Below are 19,083 nucleotides of genomic sequence, written 5' to 3'. Positions count from 1 at the left end.
ATTTATATATTCTTGTTTAAATGCTGTAACTATATTTATAAGCAGCCCAACACTGAAACATGTGACAGATCCTTCTATAGTAATTCTGAAACTGTAATTTGTCATATCAATATATCAAATAAATGACAGACATGTTTCAAAATGTACATTTCTTTAATGAGCACTGTGTTATATATGTAGATTACATTTCATGTTAAATATTACACCAGGGGACGACCACGAACCAACCGAAGACTAAGATTAACAGCTGCGAACTGGAATGGTCTATTTCTTCATCCATTCCTCTTTTTCTTTCCTCTCACGGATCACCTCCTCCAGGTATGGAGTCAGATAGTGGACATCCTGCAGGAAAAACACAAGGCACAATACATGACATCAGTAATCAGCAAAGGCTAAAAATCCCACCCTAAACTAAGATAATTTTTTTTCCAAAAACCTCTGTGATAGTTCTGTTTACTTATCTTTCTTTTCCACACTTTGACTAAAATTTCATATCTTACACTGAGAATTCACTTAGGACTCATCAGCAGCTATATTCCAGCTGACTGATAAGAGGTGAAATCAATCATAGAGAGGGTTCTGCACCAACAACAGCCTTATGATTACAGTAGTCACTAGCAAACTGGTGCCAGTAGTTTGCAGGGAAGACAACTTGTCTGTGAACATTTGCAAACTATTCAATTGGTAGTGAGGAAAGTGTGATACATACCAGGAAAGGAGAATGAAGGCTGTGGCTTTTGAAATGTATTGGTTGCACAACTTTTATCTAGTTATAAGTTTGCAGACAAGTTAGCATCCTAAGTGCAAACTACTAGCAACAAAGCAGCACTGCACACCACTTTGCAACCACCTTCAGGCTATGGACTCCCAACACCCTCCAGAAACCAGTCGCCAACCAGTTACAGAATACATACTTGCCCCTAGCAACCAGTGGCTACCAGTTTCAAACCAAGTGCCAAGACCACTCACAACCAATCAGGGGATCAGACTTTCCCCAAACAAACAGTGGCTGCCAGACCTGTGCTGACAAATCTTTAGGACTGCATGACTCAAGCCTCAGTGGAAAACTTAACAAATAATCACGTCCAATGAAATGACCAACAGAAAAATACTACATCTATCCATGTTAACATTAACACTACATTTTACACTGCACTGAAAATGCTAATTTAGTCTGTTTGTGTGAAAGCACCTCATCGAATTTTGTCCACTGGTTTTTAGGAAGAATCTGCTGCTTCATAGAGAGATCCAGGGCCCTCTTGATCCTGAACATCCTGTCGTTGTACACATTCTCTGGAAGCCTCCTGAGGGCCTCTTTCACATCCAGGTCCTCATGGATCGTGTCATCACGCATTAAACCTGCAACAGAAAACCCACAAGCTCAAGACAATCCTGTTTTCATTAGCAAGCTTCGAAACTGGCAACATTTTTAGCTAATGAACTCTGATCATCTTAAATTATTATATTCTGGCCTTACCAAGTTTGTTGAAGCCACACATGTTGTAATACCATTTACGGAAGCCAACCAGGAGCCTTCCTGTTGCAGCTGTAAAGAAATAGAAAAAAAAAATCATGAGAAAGAGACAGAAACAGACAGGATCAGTGAGGATGGAAGGAAAGAAGGAGAACAGTGTTCTAGCCACTTAGTATACATATTTAAGTCAGTCAACTTTAGTTATGAAGCACATTACAATACAAAATAAGAAAATTATAACTGTATAAATAGATAGGTTTAAATAAAATTAAGCCTGTACAGGTGGCCCTTAATCTTCTTTTTAATGGTATCAGTAGTGTCACAGATCTAGGGAACCTCAATCTCAAAAGCAGTCTCCTTTCTCTAACCTGGACCAAAGTACCACCAACAATCACTGATCACCTGATCAGAGACCTAGTAGTTAAACATGGATGTCTTAGTTAACAAATACAGGGAGAAATCTATCTTGTCATATTTTATTTATCTTACTGAGCTATTTTAGTATGAGCTGCTGTAACAGTGATTTCCCAACATAAAGTATATGTCATCTTATAAGAGGCAATTAGTCAAATGTGGTGTATGAATATCAGACAACAACCATTCAACTACGACCACTCAGATGTCATTGTGAGACAGACGTAACTATTCACTGAAGAAAACAAACTTTAACCTCCATAAGCAATGAGCTAACAGCAGTTTGGTTGATTTCTTACATTTAACTCCAAACGACGGCTGAGCTCTACATCAGTCATTTAGTAAAACACAGTTTTTATTATTGCGCAACAGGATGGAGGTCTTTGTTTAATACCATTTATCTTATTTTACCAGCACTGGAGAGCGCTAAGCTAACGCTAGCTGACCAGCACCCGTTAGCATCAGCTAGCACGGGGACACTAGAGGACACAGACTAGTCAAAGGCACCGGAAGGCCTAATTATACTGACAAAGTAAACATAACGACCTGCTGTGAGCAAGAGAATAAAACAGATCTGACCACAGGTTAAAAACGGGAGGATTAACGAGCATAACCTGGAAATATGAAAAAGGATAGGGGTTAATTTACCTGGTGCCCTCGTCGCCATGTTTATCGCTGAGAAGGAACGCGGTGGGTTGTGGGTAAAGATGCGTTCAAAAGTAACTTTATCAGACGTCACGCTATCGTAAGGTCCGACGTTCACGGACAGCGGAAATTTTGTTTAAAAATGTGTAAATACACTTTAAATCAGCGTAAACACTGAATAAATACAGTAAAAATATAGTATAAATAAATTATAAATCGGGATAATACAGTATACATAATATAAAACAATATAATACAGTATAAATAGTTATCAATGCAGTATAAATATCCTCCTGGGAAACAAGGAAAAAAAAGTATCTTACAGTTTTTTGTCCACTACAGAGGACATAATGAACAGGCTGGGTCTCAGGAAGATAAAGCGTAAATCAGTGTAACTACTGTATAAATAATGCCTGATGTTCCCTGTGAGGAACCTCCATCTGAAACTCCATTAATGTCTGAGCCAGCTGTATCTGTTTACAATAATACATAAAAGTCCGAGGACCTTAAAATTACGAAGAAGAAAGAAAATGGCTTCTTCCCAAAACTGTGTGCTGTTTCTGTGTCAGACCCAGAGAAACTGACTGACTTTGAGAATCCCATCTGTCTGTTCTCACTCTACAAAATGAAATTTAAAATAAATTTCAATATTTCTGCATGAGTCTGCATCTATGATTAAAGAATATTTTTCTTCAGATGTTTACAAGTCTCTTAGGATTTTAAAATAACTCCACAAGTCCAGTAAGTGTTGTTAACGTATTGTTATTTTTAAGAGAATACTGTTTACAACAATGGTATCGGAAACTGGTAATTTTTTTTTTTTAAAGTGTTCCCAAAAATTATTAACATTGCTCCACATCTTTGTTTTGTAAGGATCCAGACAGAAGTTTGCATATACCAGGACCTCAGTGTTTATGAGTATTCCTGAGGAATTAAAAATATTAATAAATGGAGCTGATCAGAACCAAAAATTAAAATTTTAAAATTAAAAGGAAGTTTGCATGATGTTTGCCAGGTGCTCAAATCCACAGAGGTCAATTAAGGAATAGAGTTGTACTTATCCAACATTAAAAAAAAACAAAAAAACAACACACACACACAACCCAAATAACTATTATGATTTTATAAATGAATGGATGACAAAAATACCTATTTAGATTAAAAATGTCCTTATAATTTCAAAGTTTCATTCAGTAATGGTTGCTCATTCTAAAGCATGTGTGAAATAGTTTATTATTTCATCCAAAGTTAAAACTGCGGACATCAGCAATTTGAATCTTTCACAATCAAGCTTTTCAAATGAGAAAAGGAAAACCCATTTAGGTAATTGCAGATTTCCCATGTTGGTTTTCGGTACCCGACCAGAAAAATATTGGATGCAACTTAGATAATTTAAATAGCTGCATGATTGTATTATGCAATTGCTGCGGCTGAAAGAGCAAAAACTGCTTGCATGAATGGGTGTGAATGGGTGAATGAGGCAAGTTGTGTTGTGAGTGCTCAAATAGAGTAGAAAAGCACTATGTAAGAATCAGTCCATTTACTTTAAACATTACTATTTAATATATCATTATATTTACAAAACAGTTCATTTCAAGCTCTTTTGATGCTCCATGTTTATATTTTAATGTTGGCACATAACTGATGTGGCTGTTGGTGAAAAATCAAAGTGTCTTTTGGAATAAATAAAAATCTTCCAGTGTGGCCAAAGCCAACTCAGTGCAAAACGTCTCATCTGGCAAAGACACCAAGCGGTCCAGAGAGATGTAGCTGGGCAGGGTTGGATCATACTGAGCTTTTCCGAGATACTCGAGGAAAAGGTGGCGCTCTCTGAGGCGCAAATACTTGGAATTGAGGACCTGGAAAAAGATGTCAGATACTGGAGTTAGAATTCCTCAAAACAGCCAAAGAAAATCAGTTCATAGTACTTTAAAACTTGAAAATATGAGCGCAAGAGAGGCCTACCTGTGGGAACTTGGTGATAAGGTGGTGGGGTACTTTCATGGTGTTGTGGATGAAGTCAAATATCTCTGTCAGCTTCCTTTTATTGGCAGTCAGAAGTTTGGGCACAGCGAGAACTATGTGCTGGATCTCGTTTCTCTTAAAGCCAAGCTCTATTTCACACACCTGTAGAGTAAATCAACAAAATCTACTGAGAACAACACATCTGAAAACTGACAACTTCTAATAATGTCTCCTGTTTTTCCTGTACCTTTAAGTTTTCTTTAACGGGCTCCAAACTGCCACACAGTAACCTGGGAAGACGAGCTACAATATTCCGTGTCTGGGGAGAAATGCAAAACAACCTATAAGCTGTAATAACACACTATAACAAAAGCATAATAGCACGGCTCATATATTATATCTCCAATCATAGCTGCATACATTGTTAGCACTGAGGCTAAGTTGCTGCTGATAAAAACCCAATCTGTTGTCCAGCCTGTTCACGCTGAAGTTGAGCAGATAAGGAGCTCTGGACACCATGGACGCAACCGTCTCTGAACTGAAGTTCTTTGACTTGAGGTAGTTCACCCTTCACAAATGAGAGAGAGAGAGAGAGAACACTCATAGTGTCATAACAGTAACACAACACATGAACACAAATAGCTCTTTTCCAGCAGTACCTACTCAACTCAACTCAATTTCAGAAGTTTTCTATTACAATCAAGTACCACCTAATGTGCGTGGGGTCATTACAGCGACACAGCTGAAAGGCCATTGACATCACATATCGTTTCACTTCACATCGCTTGGAACCCCGACCAAGAAGGTCCTAAAGTATATGAGTAAGTTCAATAATGAAGATCTATGGCCTCACATCTGTCCACTTCCAGGTGCTGCCGGATAAATCTAAACTTTATCACTTCCACTTTCCCCACACTGTTGAGCCATTTCTGTCATCACTGGTCTAGTCCAATCACCTTCTTCCGGCCTTCTCCAGGCCAATCAGCATTTACGCTGCTTGGTTTAAACCTCACTGCCCATCCGTTTTTCTTCTTCCCAGATGTCATAACACAACCCACCTCTTCCTCATCTCCAGCTGTCATCATTCAAGCTCCATTCAAGCCACCTTCCTCTCCATCACCAGCATTTAGGCTCCGGGGGGTCCTGCTATTCTCTTTCACGGGTTCCATCCTATTCTGACCCCTTGAATCTGCACTGCCAAAGCTCACTGTATCACCTCCATTATGTAAAAATGGCAAAACATTATCTTGGATTTCACTTTGAGTAAGCTCCAGGGAGGCAAATCTAACAAATAGGCAGATGGTGAGGGCCAATAATTTTAGTGTGGCCAAAAAACTCCATAGTTCCAGCTGTTTCCACTGAACGTCCTCCATCAGCCACCTTAAGACAACACAGCTAAACCTCACACTGACAGCCTGTTTCTGGTTTACAAATTCATGTGGACAATGTCCTGAACATTAAAAACAACAACGAGCATCCTCATCATCATGCTCCTGACCTTCGGGCTTTCATACTATGCAGACAAGGTCTCATTACAAGTGATGAGCCTCATTATGGGTCAGTATGACACAGAGGTTGTTGTCTGCTCTTTGTTCAAGTCTGAGGTTAAATTGTTAAAAAAAAAAAAAACAGGTGCTCAAAATGGGACATTACATGAGCAAAAAAACCCAAAACAACAACAACAAAACATCTCCAGTGCCCTTAAAGTGGTCCAGATGTACAAGAGAAGATGACTTTTAGAGGGAGATCAGGCAAAATCAAAATCAGATAAGATTTTTTAAATTTCATGGGTTTACTTAATCACATCAGACACATTTATGTTACAATAAAGATCCTCGACATGTAAAGCTTTTCATTAAGATGCCTTTGAGCTACCTGGCTTGTAGGTTTTCCAAACTCTCAGTGAGAATGAAGGGGTTGTGTGAGATAATATAGCCGAAGCGAGAGTCCTCCACGCCGATGTCTTTGAGAAACAGTAACCGCGGGGTCACATCTGTGTTGAAGTTGAGCCTCAGCAGCATGGAGCCTACATTAGGCCTTTTTTCCAGCTTCCACAAGTTCACCCCTGCAATGAGAAGGGGTGGGTGAATGATTTGAAATAATAACATTTGAGTTCAGATTTTGAAGATGAGGTTTTACTGTGATTCCAAAGTGGTTATTTTGATTACCTAGTTGTACCAACTTGCTAAGCGTCTCAGACTTATCGACATAATCTCTAAGAGTGGTGGAGGCTGGAGGGATGGCAGAGGGAACAGATATACTGATGGCCTCTTCATCACTGATCTCTTCTAAAGCTGAAGGCTGAGCCACAGGATCCAAATCTGCTTGATAAAGAAATTACAGATGAGAAGATTCCAACGTGATACAAAAAACCCTTTAAATTAATGAACAATCACAGCAGCAAACTACTACCTACCTAATGATATATGACTATTTTCAGTAGTTAGTGCAGCATCTCTGGTTGGTAACAGTGAGGTCTTGTGTGCTCCAACTTTAGTTCTTGACAGCTCTTGTGTATTCGTGCCTTCCTTTGCCTCGTTTGTCAGATATTTAGCTGCTGAGTCACTGTAGAAGCAAATCTGTTGTTTCCACCTCAGTCTTGTCAGCGTTGTTGCTGTTGTGTGATTCCCCCTGATCGATAATCCACTAATAACTTTTGTTGGTACTCTTGTCACCTTAATCCGCTGCTGAACCCGAGTGTAATACTGCCAGGTACTGCTCACCGTCTTAGAGTAAAGAGGACCTGTGCCTCTTAGACACAGCTGTGCACAAGTAGAGGCCATGGTTATTCTGTAAGAAATGAACATGACATATTTTAGAGGCATACCATGCAACATACAGTAGTGGGAAAAGGTCTTCAGTCAATTGTCATTCCTTTATATTTTACTTTCAAGTAGCCAGACTTTCTTGTAATTTTTAAAGTGGTCTTGAGCAACAGTTCTCCAGGCTTTCTGAAGGTCTTTCACTTTGTTTTCTTTGGACATTGGCTGCTTTTTCACCAATTTTAAGCCAAGTTGTTTTTATCTGGCCTTCAGAGAAATGTTTTTATTTCCCTCATTTAAACACGGACAAACGAATCCTTCCACCATAAAAAGGCAGACTCAAGGGAACCAGTGTTGTGTCTACACATTTTAGGTATGTCTCAGCATAGTTTGCAGTATGCCCTCACAAAAAAATCTGAGGAAACTGGACAAGTGGGGGACAAAAGAAGAAGTGACGGTCCTTAAGGACCTGTCGTGTCACTAAAAAATTGCCAATTGCAAAAGTGCTTGGGTGCAGTCCTCTAAAATCTCAACTGGCACTGTGCATCGGTTAAATGTTGATTGGTTGACAAGTGGGCCAGAACTGGGAAAGGATCAACAGTGGAGTTCACCACTGTCACGGTCAGCCTTGCTCATCGCGATGGTGTGTTTTTCAAAAAGACAAAGATGAAATGCTCGTGTCATTCATATTTACAAAAACCTTAAGTCACTAATATATACTTTCCCCGGATTAGCTAGCTATGCAGATAGCTCGGTTAATGATTTGCTAGCCTACGAGAGGCTAGCTGGACACGGTTACATCGTTGTATGCTAGCAGAATAATAATTCTTTAAATCCAGCGTCAGTTCATAGAGTGTTGTATTACTCACTGTTTATGAATCAAAGCATTTTCTTCACCGTCTTGCAATGTCAAGTATTTTCACGTGCGCGCTAACGGAAGTGCTTCACGTAAACGTCACTTTATGGGACGTGCCACAACGCCGTGTTTTTACGCATACCTGATGTCTTTTTTTATATTTAGCAGATAAAAAGTGTCATACATACAAAATTAAAAACATAACATAACATTACTACAGTTAAAAAAATGCACTGCTGTAGTTTATAACTTTTGCTCTGGGGAGTATTACAAAACTCTTTGGCATACCACGCCCCTACGATCAGGCTTGGTTCAGTCCGTCTTCAAGGTTCCTGATTGTTGGTCTGTTTTTACATCACCCCTCATAATTTCACAACTTTAGTGTTCACGGATAAATTTGCATCGGTAAAGTTCAGGAGGAGGCATTTGTCTCAGCGACATGGCAGCTACGATTGGACCCCGAATACCGAGGAAGGACGATGCGAACTATAACTTACATTTCCGAATGATAAACGAGCAACAAGTGGAGGATATCTCCATTGACTTCTTCTATAAGCCGCACACCATCACTCTGCTGACAGTCACTGTGCTCAGCCTGATGTACTTTGCCTTCACCAGGTAGATAACAAGCTGAAATTGTACGTTGCTGTTTACAATTGTTTTAAAAAGCTTCATGTTTTAGTTCACACCCGAATTTGTGCCGTGACAGGGATGATGAACACACAGATAACAACCTCCGTGTCGGTTTGTTGGTAGTCGTCTTCTTCTTCTTGGTCATCAGTGTCCTGGCCTTTCCTAATGGTGAGTTAATAACTACTCATAATAACATTCCTTTAGTGGATGGTCGAGTGTGATAAAGTCACCGTGTGGATCTGAAACAGTGGATTCATTAGTACTGCTTTGATGATTAATTACTAGTTTAATCGCTTTTACGGAGTTACTACTTTTCTGGCTACAAGTATTTTCAGTTTTTGACTTTTGGTTGATTGAATTAGGTGACTGGAAAATATGAAATCAAATCTGTCAGTTTTTGTCATTTTAAAAATATGGCTCGATCTGCCTGTATTCAAATCTGTCAAATATGTCATCTTAGCCAGACCAGAATAGACTTGATTAAAAAATAGATTTTACCCACGAAATAACTAAATATGATTAATGACTGTAAGAATGTCTTAATTTATTAGTATATGTATACTTTATGTTATAAACTACCATTAAAGTGTAGCTTTAAAATAAATGTAGTAAGCTCTTTATAGTTTGTTAACTAAAGCTAGAGACTCAGGATTACCTGTTAAAACTCAGTTAGCTGTTTAATCAGATCGTCATACCTGTATTGTTGTATGCATCAGAGATGTGGGGCCATAAAGACATTTCATTCATGGCCTCATGGGTATCTTTGTTTGTCTGAATGCAGTTGTTTTTAAGTTGCAAATTCAGAAATCGGCTTGTATATTTGATTGAGACCAAATGTATATAAGGTGGAGAAGTATAATTTTATAACATTGGATCTGTATTTTCCATGATCACTTTATTATAAATAGTACAATCACCTTATGATGCTTTCTATTTCAGGACCCTTCGTTAGGCCACACCCTGCAATATGGCGAATGGTGTTCGGTGGGTGTTTAACTTTTCTGCTAAGATACAGTTCTCATGTAGCCTTATCGTCACTAACTCACTTTTCTCCTGTGTTGGGTAGGTCTCAGTGTGCTCTACTTCCTGTTTCTTGTCTTCCTTATCTTCCTTAACTGGGACCAAGTGAAGACTCTAATGTACTGGCTGGACCCAAACCTCCGCTATGCAAAACGGGAGGCTGATGTCATGGTAAGTATAGCTTTGACATTTTTTGGAACCTGTTGAAGTGAAACTTAAAATCCTCTAAAGCCATTTTTTGATAGCTTTAGAATAATCATGCCGCATAGTTGTTTTATTTTTTCAATAAAGTTTTATGATCTATGTAGTGATGTTCTTACATGCTCCATAATATGATCTATTTGGAGAATCTGCTGACCAGTGAATACACACTTCTGTAGTCAGATTTCAGTAAAATAAAGTAATTGTGGTAGCAGTAAAGATGTAATCAAAAGGAGGGATCAGCGTGATTGTTAGCATTGTTACTGTTGTTTTCTCCCTAACAGGAGTATGCTGTAAACTGTACAGTGATAACGTGGGAGCGCATCCTGAGCCACTTTGACATCTTTGCGTTTGGCCACTTTGGAGGATGGGCCATGAAGGCTTTGCTAATCCGCAGCTACGGCCTGTGTTGGACCATCAGCATAACCTGGGAACTCACTGAGGTAACATTCATGTGATCTCTGCATGACAGCAGGCTTGATCTGCCTGTATTCAAATCTGTCATAAACATGCTGTATATTCACAAAGCGGGGAGTCTGCAAGGTCACAGAAGAGTAATTATCAGTCATTTGTAGTAATCCAGCTCATGCGAGAGAATGACAGTGCTTCAGATTATTCTGTGCAGGGAACAGGGATTGTTTGTCTGGGAGACATTTATGACAGTATAATAGCAGTAGGGGCTTTTTGCACATAACAAAAGCTGTGGTCTTGACTGTTGCCAAGGAGTGGAAGTCTCAGCAAATCCACCCCATGGTCTGAATGTACAATGCTCAGACAAACTGCAACAACACAAGAGCGAAATGTTAAATCTTACAACTGGAAAAAGTCTGAAGGGTTGTCAGGAGAAAGCCTCTGCGCTCTAAAAAGAACGAATATTTACGTGGCAACATTCTTACCTTGCAGAAAAAATGAGTTCATATTCAAAATTACTATCGCCAGAAGAGGCACGGCTTTCCAAAGTGTTTCCATGGGAATGACGATGGTTTAAAAATAAATTACTAAAAGCTCTCAGGCTCATATAATGCAGAAGAGCTAAATATCTTTTCCCTTGAGACACCCACTGTGGCTCAAGTGGAAAAAGACTAATTACAAAACTACAATAAAAGTTATTCTTTCTTGTGAAAAGAATAACCCCAGATGAGGAGTTCACTGCAACAGAAAAAAAAAAGATTCTCTAGCATCCATGGGATACTGTTAAGAAATTATACTGTAAGTGATGACATCCAGAAATGATAGAAGTCATGTTTAATGAAAGTTGAGAACATGTAAGATACGATAAGATGAGATAAGGGTCAATGGAGTTTGTTTAAAGTAGAGGGATTGTGGACGCAGCACACCAGTTCGTCGTGGTGAAGAGATAGCCGAGTGTAAGAGTGAAGTGTTCGGTGTTCCCTGGGATAAGTTTGAGGAAATTAAGAGGGGGCTGTTGGGAGGCCTGGGCTGGGCTGCTCTGCCTAGGCTTAGCCTTCATGACGCGTCCCCAGATAAGCTGAAGAAAATGGAAGGTTAACGCTTAGACCTTTCCATTTTTCCCATTTTACATATTTTGTTTTCTTTATGTGCATTTTTTGTTGTAGTTCTGAACATTTTGTAGCTTATGGTGTTTTGGAAAACTGTAACCATAGTTTTATTGTCATAATTAGTAGCAGTAGTTATGTCAATTTCAAAGACTTGTGTTTAAATTTCCAAGTCAGACAGGCTGTGATTTGGTTGTACGCATGATCAGAGGGACTTCTACATTTCTGCCTATAGTATGAGCAATTTGAGGTATGAAAATACTCATCAACTACAGATTTTCCTGTGAAACATTTGTACACACGATTTGCATACAACAGTGCCTTCGTGCAGTTCTTAGGCACTGTAAAGGAAACCCTACGTCCTTTAGACAGATGACACCTAAGTGAACATGTCTGGCCAGAATCCACAGCTCCACATCTCGAGAGAACCAAACACAACATATCGCCACAAACACCTCATGCTGTCAAGCATTGGTGGTGGAGGGGTAATGATTTGCGCTCTTTTTGCTGCCACAGGTTCTGGACACCCGCAGTCATTGAGGCGGCCCTGAACTCTTCTGTATATTAAAGTATTCTAGAGTCAAATGTGAGACCATCTGTCTGAGAGATAAAGCTTGGCTTAAACTGGCTCATACAACAGGACAAGCAGAGGAACAAATCTAAAACAGAACGGCTGAAAAGGAAACTAATCGTTGTGTTGCAATGGCATGGCGAGCTGTGCGTAAGCATATGCCCGCAAACCTCAATGAACCAAAGTAACACTACATAGAAGACTGTGTTAGAATTCCTCGACAATGTTGTGTGAGACTGATGAAAACGAGTAGTTCCAGTTATTGCTGCTGAAGGTGGTTCAACAACCTGGTGAATAATTTTTGCATACTACTTCTGCATTTTGACAATTTTTTAGTTCAATAAAGAATAACGCAGTATAAATTATTATGTGTTGTTATCCATCAGTTTATATTTAAATTATTTTGGAACCCGATAGGGACCAGATGGACTTTGTTCTCTTATATAAACCTTAGAACTGTAAAAAGCTGTAATTTCTATTTCGCTGACTGTATATTAACTCATGTCCCATGTTTGGTCACAGCTCTTCTTCATGCACCTTCTACCAAACTTTGCGGAGTGCTGGTGGGATCAGGTGATACTCGACATACTGTTGTGTAATGGAGGAGGCATCTGGCTGGGAATGACCGTCTGCCGTTTTCTGGAGATGAGGACGTATCGCTGGGCCAGCATCAAGTCAGTATTTTCTTCTCTTTTTTCCCATATGTAAAAGAATTGCCATGAACATTAGAAACAGCTGAAACAATCTAATAATATGATAAGAGATATAATATGTGTAAGACAAAGTTGTCTTTTTAAATTCCTAAAAGCCAAAAAAAAGCATCTCTGGAATTCCTCTAAAACCTTTATCAATAAACCTTAATCATTCAACTTCCTGGCGTTCTTGTTTCCCTTTTTGTTCTCAAATGATTTACATTCAGAGATATTTTTCACATAATTGACCACAGGGAGAACAATTGGTTTCTTTTTGTTCACCTTGAATAATGTTCAAATGTTTAATGTTTCAAACATGAGTAGATCTCTGTATTATGAGTGCAACCCTGACACAATACACTGTTTCTGTCCAGGGAAATCCACACTACCACAGGGAAGATAAAGCGAGCTGTGCTTCAGTTCACTCCAGCCAGCTGGACCTTCGTGCGCTGGTTTGATCCAAAATCATCATTCCAGAGGCTTGCAGGCATTTATGTCTTTATGATCCTGTGGCAGGTAGGGTGTACCGTGATTCAGAAACACAAACTCAGTTCTAAAAAGTTTGGGTGCTTTGTAAAAACTAAAAACAGAATGCAATGATTTGCAAATCTCATAAATCTATATTTTATTCACAGTAGAACATAAAAAAAGATATCAAATGTTTTATTTATGCCCAAAAATGCAAAAATATACAAAATGAACAAAAAAGACAGGACCCTTAGAAGAGGTCAAATGAATAAAACTAAACTAAAGCCAAAAATAGCAACTAAACATATATCCACACTAACTGCTCAACAAATTTAAATAAATAAATAAAAAAAACCTGACCACACAAAAAACAAAGGCGAAACTAGTGGCTCAGATGTATTTTTTAAGGAAGGCCTCTCATATTACAGCGAGACAATGCTAAACACTGCAGACAAGAGCCTGGCTTTGGTCTACCTGCAGTCCAGACCTTTCACAAACTGAAGACATTTGGAGCATCAAGAAAGAAAAAAACTAAACAAAGAACACCCAAGACTGTTGAGCATCCTACATCAGATAGGAAAGCTATCCTCGGTTCACTGACGTTTACAGACTGTTGTTAAAAGAAGAGTGGATGGTACACAGTGGTACACATGGAGAAACATTTTTGAGATAAAAGAAATAAAAAAAACTTCACTTGTTCTTAAAATGGCCCATTTTCTTAGTTTGATATATTTTCCTTGTTTTGGGGGGAATTAAATATGGGTTTATTAAATAATTGCATTTTACACCCCTTCCCAAGTTTTTTGGAATCGGGGTTGTACTTGCAAAATAGCGAGCCATTGATCAATTCACTAATGTGTCCGTTGAATATCGTTCATTTGAAGAATCATATGTTCAGTAATACCCTCACTGTACATAAGCAACACTTCCTGTGAAATCCTCTTTGTCTTACACATCTTTATTTCCACAGCTGACAGAGCTGAACACATTCTTCCTCAAGCACATCTTCGTCTTCCAGGCCTCTCACCCTCTCAGCTGGTGTCGTATCCTCCTCATCGGAGTCATCACTGCACCCACTGTACGGTATGATTAAACCTCAAATTTACATCACTTATCAATCTTTGAGCAGTGGTAATTACAATGTTATGCGGTCTTATTCAGGTTGTACCTACTAAATACACGTCTGTGAGGATGCTGTGTTAATGTTTGCTTACTGATTTTGGGGTTTGTTTGTTTTTTAGACAATATTATGCTTACCTGACAGACACTCAGTGTAAGCGAGTTGGCACACAGTGTTGGGTTTTTGGGTGAGTATCTTTTTTTTTACTGTCAATTTAAGCATTTTCTTTATCTAAGAGTATCTTCAGATGATGTTTTAAAAAATGTAAAAATTAAAAATTGTAGCTAGAGCCATAGCTTGTCCATTTCCTTTGTCATTATGTAAAATTGGCTTAAATCTTTTTTTATTAGTTATTTGCATGCTTTGCAGAAGCTGTCACCACACTGGTTTTAACAGAGCAAATTCAAAGTAACATTGTAACAAGTGTCACATACTACTCATCTAATTCTGTTTATGGTTGAAATCTATTGTTGAACAGCACATAAAACAAAGCTTTCGCTCATTTTCAACCAGAGAGTAAATGGACAGTTCCTGCTACTGGCGCCAGCTTAACCATAATCAAATCAGGCCACGAAGCACGGGTGTCAAGCTGTCGCATTAGACTACAGTTTGAATCTTTATTTAAACCTTTTGGATTCATTTTTATAACAGTGTAGCTTCATGTCAATTGAAATTCATAACATCATGTAGTCCTCTCAGACACAAAGGTGCTGATGTCCTTAGTCTGCTCCGGTTACTATAGCAACGAGACCGGCACACTCTCCGTCAGCAACTTAACGCTGATGCTGCTCTCTTGTCTGAGGTTCACCCCTGCAGTGTAACCTTTAAAAATGAAAGAGTTTCCCACTGCACAGTGTGCTGAATGAATATCAGTTATGCTTCTTAATACTGTGGGAACAGTAACATGGACAACATCCATTTAGAGTCTCATGCATCAATAGAGGCATTTTAGCGCAGTGTAAAGGCATGGCCAAGAGAGGGGGCCATTGTTGAATACAGATGTCTGTTTTTGAATCATTCAGATCAAACACATCATTTCTGTTTTATTCTCTATTTCTCTTTAAGAGCCATCGCTTTCCTGGAGGCGCTTGCTTGTGTAAAATTTGGTCATGACTTGTTTTCCAAGACACAAATTCGCTACGTGCTCCTGTGGCTGCTGTGTCTGGTAAGAAAAGACAAGTGAGCATTTATAATTAAATGATATGTGTCACCTACAGTAATTGATTATTAAAACAGATTGAAAATAAGTGATTAATAAGGTAGATGTTGCAGGATGTTGCATCTGATGTGCTGAACAAATATTATCTGTGGTTTTTACAGGAGTAGCAGATTATATTTTCTTTTTTCTTTAAGCAGACTCATTTTTTGCATACTTTTCCTTCCAGGCACTCATCACGCTCCTGTGCTTATATGGGATGGTGTGGTATGAGCAAAAGAAAGTGAAGGTGAGATGGGGCCTTGGGCTGCTTGCTTACTTAAATGTTTCTAGAGGTTTTGGTTTGCTTGTGATAGTAGAAACCTCCGTCTGTGGAATAGAACAGAGGGATGTACTACAAAGAAAGCTTAAGAGGTAAAACCTAAAATCCCAGTCACACACAGCAGGTATCACAGTGGTGGTTATCAACCTTTCTGTTAAGCCGGGCTTTCTGCTTCAAGGTTATGTGCAAATTTACATAAAAAGGGCCGTTTAATGTTTCACATGACGCTTCTTCTGCACAAAGTGATCTCTTTCAGTGCCAGCTACTCCAGTCAGAGATTATTTTCCGATGATGATGATGATGATTAAACAGTATATATAAATGACAACAACATATAAATAAAACAAAGTTAAATAGCTTTAAAATTTGACTCTCGTCAATACATCAAGTTTATTTTAATACTGAGTGAATCTCAGTGCTGCTGTGTAAGCATCAGAACCCAATATAAAAACATTTATATTAATTTTTTCCTCCATCGCCAACTGAACACATGCAAATCCCAGTAAAAATGCACTGCTTCAACTTTTTAGCTGCACGTTCGGTGGTGTTAGTAAGCTACGGCTTAACAAGCTGCACATATTAGATGTATTTACCCAGCAGAGGATCTTTATCACATGGATATGATGTTTAAAAAAAGAAAAAAGAATCAGTGAAAAGCATTTCTTGATTATTTTAAATTAAAACTCTGCTCCTGACCAGGTTATGTGTGCAGCATGAGTTACCATGGTGATTTAGCCAAAACAGAGTCACTTTCTTGACACAGAAAACTTTGACTTTAACCTCGATATAGCTCACTGTGCCATTAATCTCCCTTCACGGTGCACCCCTCTGGCGTTAGCATTAATGTCAACAGTTAACTGTTTCTAAGTGCCCTGTGTGTAAGCATGGCACAGCACCACCATTAGAATATGACGGTGAGCATGGATGCAGAAAACTAGGACTCTGAAACCGTCTGTATATTTTGAACCAAGCCGGAGCAGTGTTTTGAGCGAGTGAGTTGTACAGACTGTTTGTGTTTGTGACTCTGGTTTTCTTTTTGTTGGCAGAGAAATTCTCTGCAAAGGCACGACTGCAATGACAGGAGTGTTATTGACTCATGTGGTTTCATCACAGATGGTGCTGCAGGTCAGTCAAATCAAATCAAATCAAATCACTTTTTATTGTCACATCACATGTGCAGGCACACTGGCACAGCACATGCGAGTGAAATTCTTGTGTGCGAGCCCCACAAGCAACAGAGATGTGCAAACATAACAACACAAACGAGCAAAATACAAGAATGGCCAACCTGAAACTAATAAATATATGTACAATATATAATAGTGTATGCATTTCTGGATGTGTATACTAAATATTTTCCTACGTGTGTGTGTGTGTGTGTGTGTGTGTGTGTGTGTGTGTGTGTGTGTGTGTGTGTGTGTGTGTACACATTTTTACAAATTAAATAGTAAAAAAATAAAATAAAATAATAATAATAATAATAATAAAATATATAAAATATACAGAGTTGAATATGTGCAAAACAAGTGGCATTTATATACAGTGTGGAGTGCATAATGTTGAAGTCTCAGTCTCATAACATGCAGATTGATGACAACGTTTCACTAAACTCCATCTCAAATGTTTATCATGTCTTGTGTCTCTTTGCTCCACAGCTCAGGAATATTCCTCAAGAACTGTGCAGCCTGCAAAACGGAGGAGAGCTGCAGGCAGGAACAGATTTGTAAATGGTCAAGGAGGAAAGAGACAATAAGCAACAACTGATACTGAATATTTGTGACCTCTGTGGAGGAGGATGAGGAAATGATGCGCTTACCAAGAGGAATACAGTATGCACTATGTGGATGGATTTAATTAATATTGTAAGTTGCATCATTGGTGCAATTAATCCCCAAAAAGTAGATTCCAGAAATCATATCGGTGTTACTTGATAAACCGTTTGAACTTCTAAAGGTGTGGGAGGCCAGAACACGACAGCAGGCTTAAAGTTTGATTGAATTTCTTTTCTATTAAATGTCAAAGACGTTTCTAAATAAACTTAAGTAATGAGGTAATATGTGCTGGAGTTTGAGAGAAAATGGTGCCTTATTTGGACTGTAACAGCAGTCTGTGTCATTCCACAACCAATATTGTTTTTAAACACTGGAATAATGTTGTCAAGTGAGGGGTGTACCAACCAGTCCACACCCACCATCCTGTACAACAGCGGTCCCCAACCCCCAGGTCTCAGACCGGTACCGGTCCGTGAGTTGTTTGGTACCGGGCCGCAAGAGTTGAGGCTCAGGTGTGAAATGTATGGTTTTCAGGGTATTTATCGGTTTTCAGCGTTATTTTGTTATCGTTTTTATCGTTAACTCGGTTTTCTTGGGTCTTTTCACACGTGTTATAAATAAATCTTTTTTTCAGTACCGGTACTAGTTTTATTTTGTTGTATTTATCCGCGACACCTTAAAGGCCGGTCCGTGAAAATATTGTCGGGCATAAACCGGTCCGTGGCGCAAAAAAGGTTGGCGACCGCTGCTGTACAACACTCATGTAGACTATTTGCACTAAACCTTTTTAACTGGTGTGTTTTTATTTACTGACCTTAATAGCTTTAAGAAACACTAAAGATCTCAATTACTGTTGGGTTTAAGAGTTGTAGATGGGTTGATTCTGTGATGATTTGATGATGATGATTATTAATGTTGTCAGTTTAATATTTTTACGGTTATATGATGCTGGTGCATTTACTGTCTATAAGTTTCTTCAATCAAAACAGCATCAGCAGGAAATATACTTTGTCTATGTTTTAAACGAGTGTAAGAATTACTTAACCAGCTGTTCCTTTATTAAAGTTTTTTTAGATGTGTGATGCTGTGTATGAATGTGTGATGTACCCAACACAGAACTGTGACATTCAGTGGCTCAATATTTGTGTAAAAAGATCTTTTTTAATGCATTTTTTTATGATCTGGATTGACTAAATGTGACATTAATAATACAACATGTGATTACTTTAAATAAGCTGTTAAATGTGTAGAATAAGCTTTCATTTAGTGTTAGTTTTAATTTCAGTGCTAACTTTCTTCACTGATTATTTTAATGTATTGAGTTTCAACTGCAGACAACACAGCAAACAGTGCATGACATGTTACTACCCATGAAGGATTTGAATGGCTGAACTGTTTTTGTACACATAATTAAAACAAAAATTAAATAAATGTAGTCTTTTTTTCATGTTTTTTTATTTCATTGTTCTCTGTGTCCCTCAAAACAACAACAACA

The 19,083-nt window shown here is 38.6% G+C and overlaps 3 protein-coding genes across 3 annotated transcripts; 1 reads left to right on the top strand and 2 right to left on the bottom strand.

The window, feature by feature from the left end:
* Positions 1-134: 134 nt before the first annotated feature.
* uqcrb (ubiquinol-cytochrome c reductase binding protein) lies at positions 135-2,594 on the bottom strand. The gene is made up of 4 exons (XM_080863623.1): positions 2,537-2,594; positions 1,478-1,546; positions 1,193-1,359; positions 135-342 (listed from the first exon to the last, which is right to left on the bottom strand). The coding sequence occupies exons 1-4, from the start codon at positions 2,553-2,555 to the stop codon at positions 265-267; spliced, it is 333 nt and encodes a 110-aa protein (XP_080719749.1). The 5' UTR covers positions 2,556-2,594; the 3' UTR covers positions 135-264.
* Positions 2,595-3,368: 774 nt separating this feature from the next.
* On the bottom strand, positions 3,369-8,206 carry mterf3 (mitochondrial transcription termination factor 3). Its single transcript, XM_080862558.1, has 8 exons — positions 8,130-8,206; positions 6,915-7,288; positions 6,667-6,819; positions 6,374-6,563; positions 4,919-5,066; positions 4,746-4,817; positions 4,499-4,660; positions 3,369-4,392 (listed from the first exon to the last, which is right to left on the bottom strand). The coding sequence occupies exons 2-8, from the start codon at positions 7,279-7,281 to the stop codon at positions 4,198-4,200; spliced, it is 1,287 nt and encodes a 428-aa protein (XP_080718684.1). The 5' UTR covers positions 7,282-7,288; positions 8,130-8,206; the 3' UTR covers positions 3,369-4,197.
* A 222-nt stretch (positions 8,207-8,428) lies between these two features.
* Positions 8,429-19,023, top strand: ptdss1b (phosphatidylserine synthase 1b). The gene is made up of 13 exons (XM_080862406.1): positions 8,429-8,734; positions 8,826-8,917; positions 9,689-9,733; positions 9,816-9,940; positions 10,255-10,413; positions 12,581-12,732; positions 13,125-13,266; positions 14,189-14,301; positions 14,460-14,525; positions 15,404-15,503; positions 15,724-15,783; positions 16,863-16,941; positions 17,472-19,023. The coding sequence occupies exons 1-13, from the start codon at positions 8,556-8,558 to the stop codon at positions 17,567-17,569; spliced, it is 1,410 nt and encodes a 469-aa protein (XP_080718532.1). The 5' UTR covers positions 8,429-8,555; the 3' UTR covers positions 17,570-19,023.
* The last annotated feature ends 60 nt before the right edge of the window (positions 19,024-19,083 follow it).

The sequence above is a fragment of the Rhamphochromis sp. 'chilingali' genome (genome assembly GCF_963969265.1).
Source record: "Rhamphochromis sp. 'chilingali' genome assembly, chromosome: 17".
NCBI lineage: Eukaryota > Metazoa > Chordata > Actinopteri > Cichliformes > Cichlidae > Rhamphochromis > Rhamphochromis sp. 'chilingali'.
The sequence above is the reverse complement of the archived record's forward strand: the minus strand, read 5'-3'. Positions and strand labels throughout refer to the sequence as shown.

Coding starts and splice junctions, on each gene's coding strand:
- mterf3 (XM_080862558.1), bottom strand. CDS start 7,281: ATGGCCTCTACTTGTGCACAGCTGTGTCTAAGAGGCACAGGTCCTCTT. Junction 4,818..4,918: donor TTAGCCTCAGTGCTAACAAT/GTATGCAGCTAT, acceptor ATTTCTCCCCAG/ACACGGAATATTGTAGCTCG. Junction 4,393..4,498: donor TTATCACCAAGTTCCCACAG/GTAGGCCTCTCT, acceptor ATCTTTTTCCAG/GTCCTCAATTCCAAGTATTT.
- ptdss1b (XM_080862406.1), top strand. CDS start 8,556: ATGGCAGCTACGATTGGACCCCGAATACCGAGGAAGGACGATGCGAAC. Junction 8,918..9,688: donor TGTCCTGGCCTTTCCTAATG/GTGAGTTAATAA, acceptor TTTCTATTTCAG/GACCCTTCGTTAGGCCACAC. Junction 15,504..15,723: donor TCCTGTGGCTGCTGTGTCTG/GTAAGAAAAGAC, acceptor TTTTCCTTCCAG/GCACTCATCACGCTCCTGTG.
- uqcrb (XM_080863623.1), bottom strand. Junction 1,360..1,477: donor GTGTGGCTTCAACAAACTTG/GTAAGGCCAGAA, acceptor TTTCTGTTGCAG/GTTTAATGCGTGATGACACG. Junction 343..1,192: donor AGTGGACAAAATTCGATGAG/GTGCTTTCACAC, acceptor TTTTTCCTGCAG/GATGTCCACTATCTGACTCC.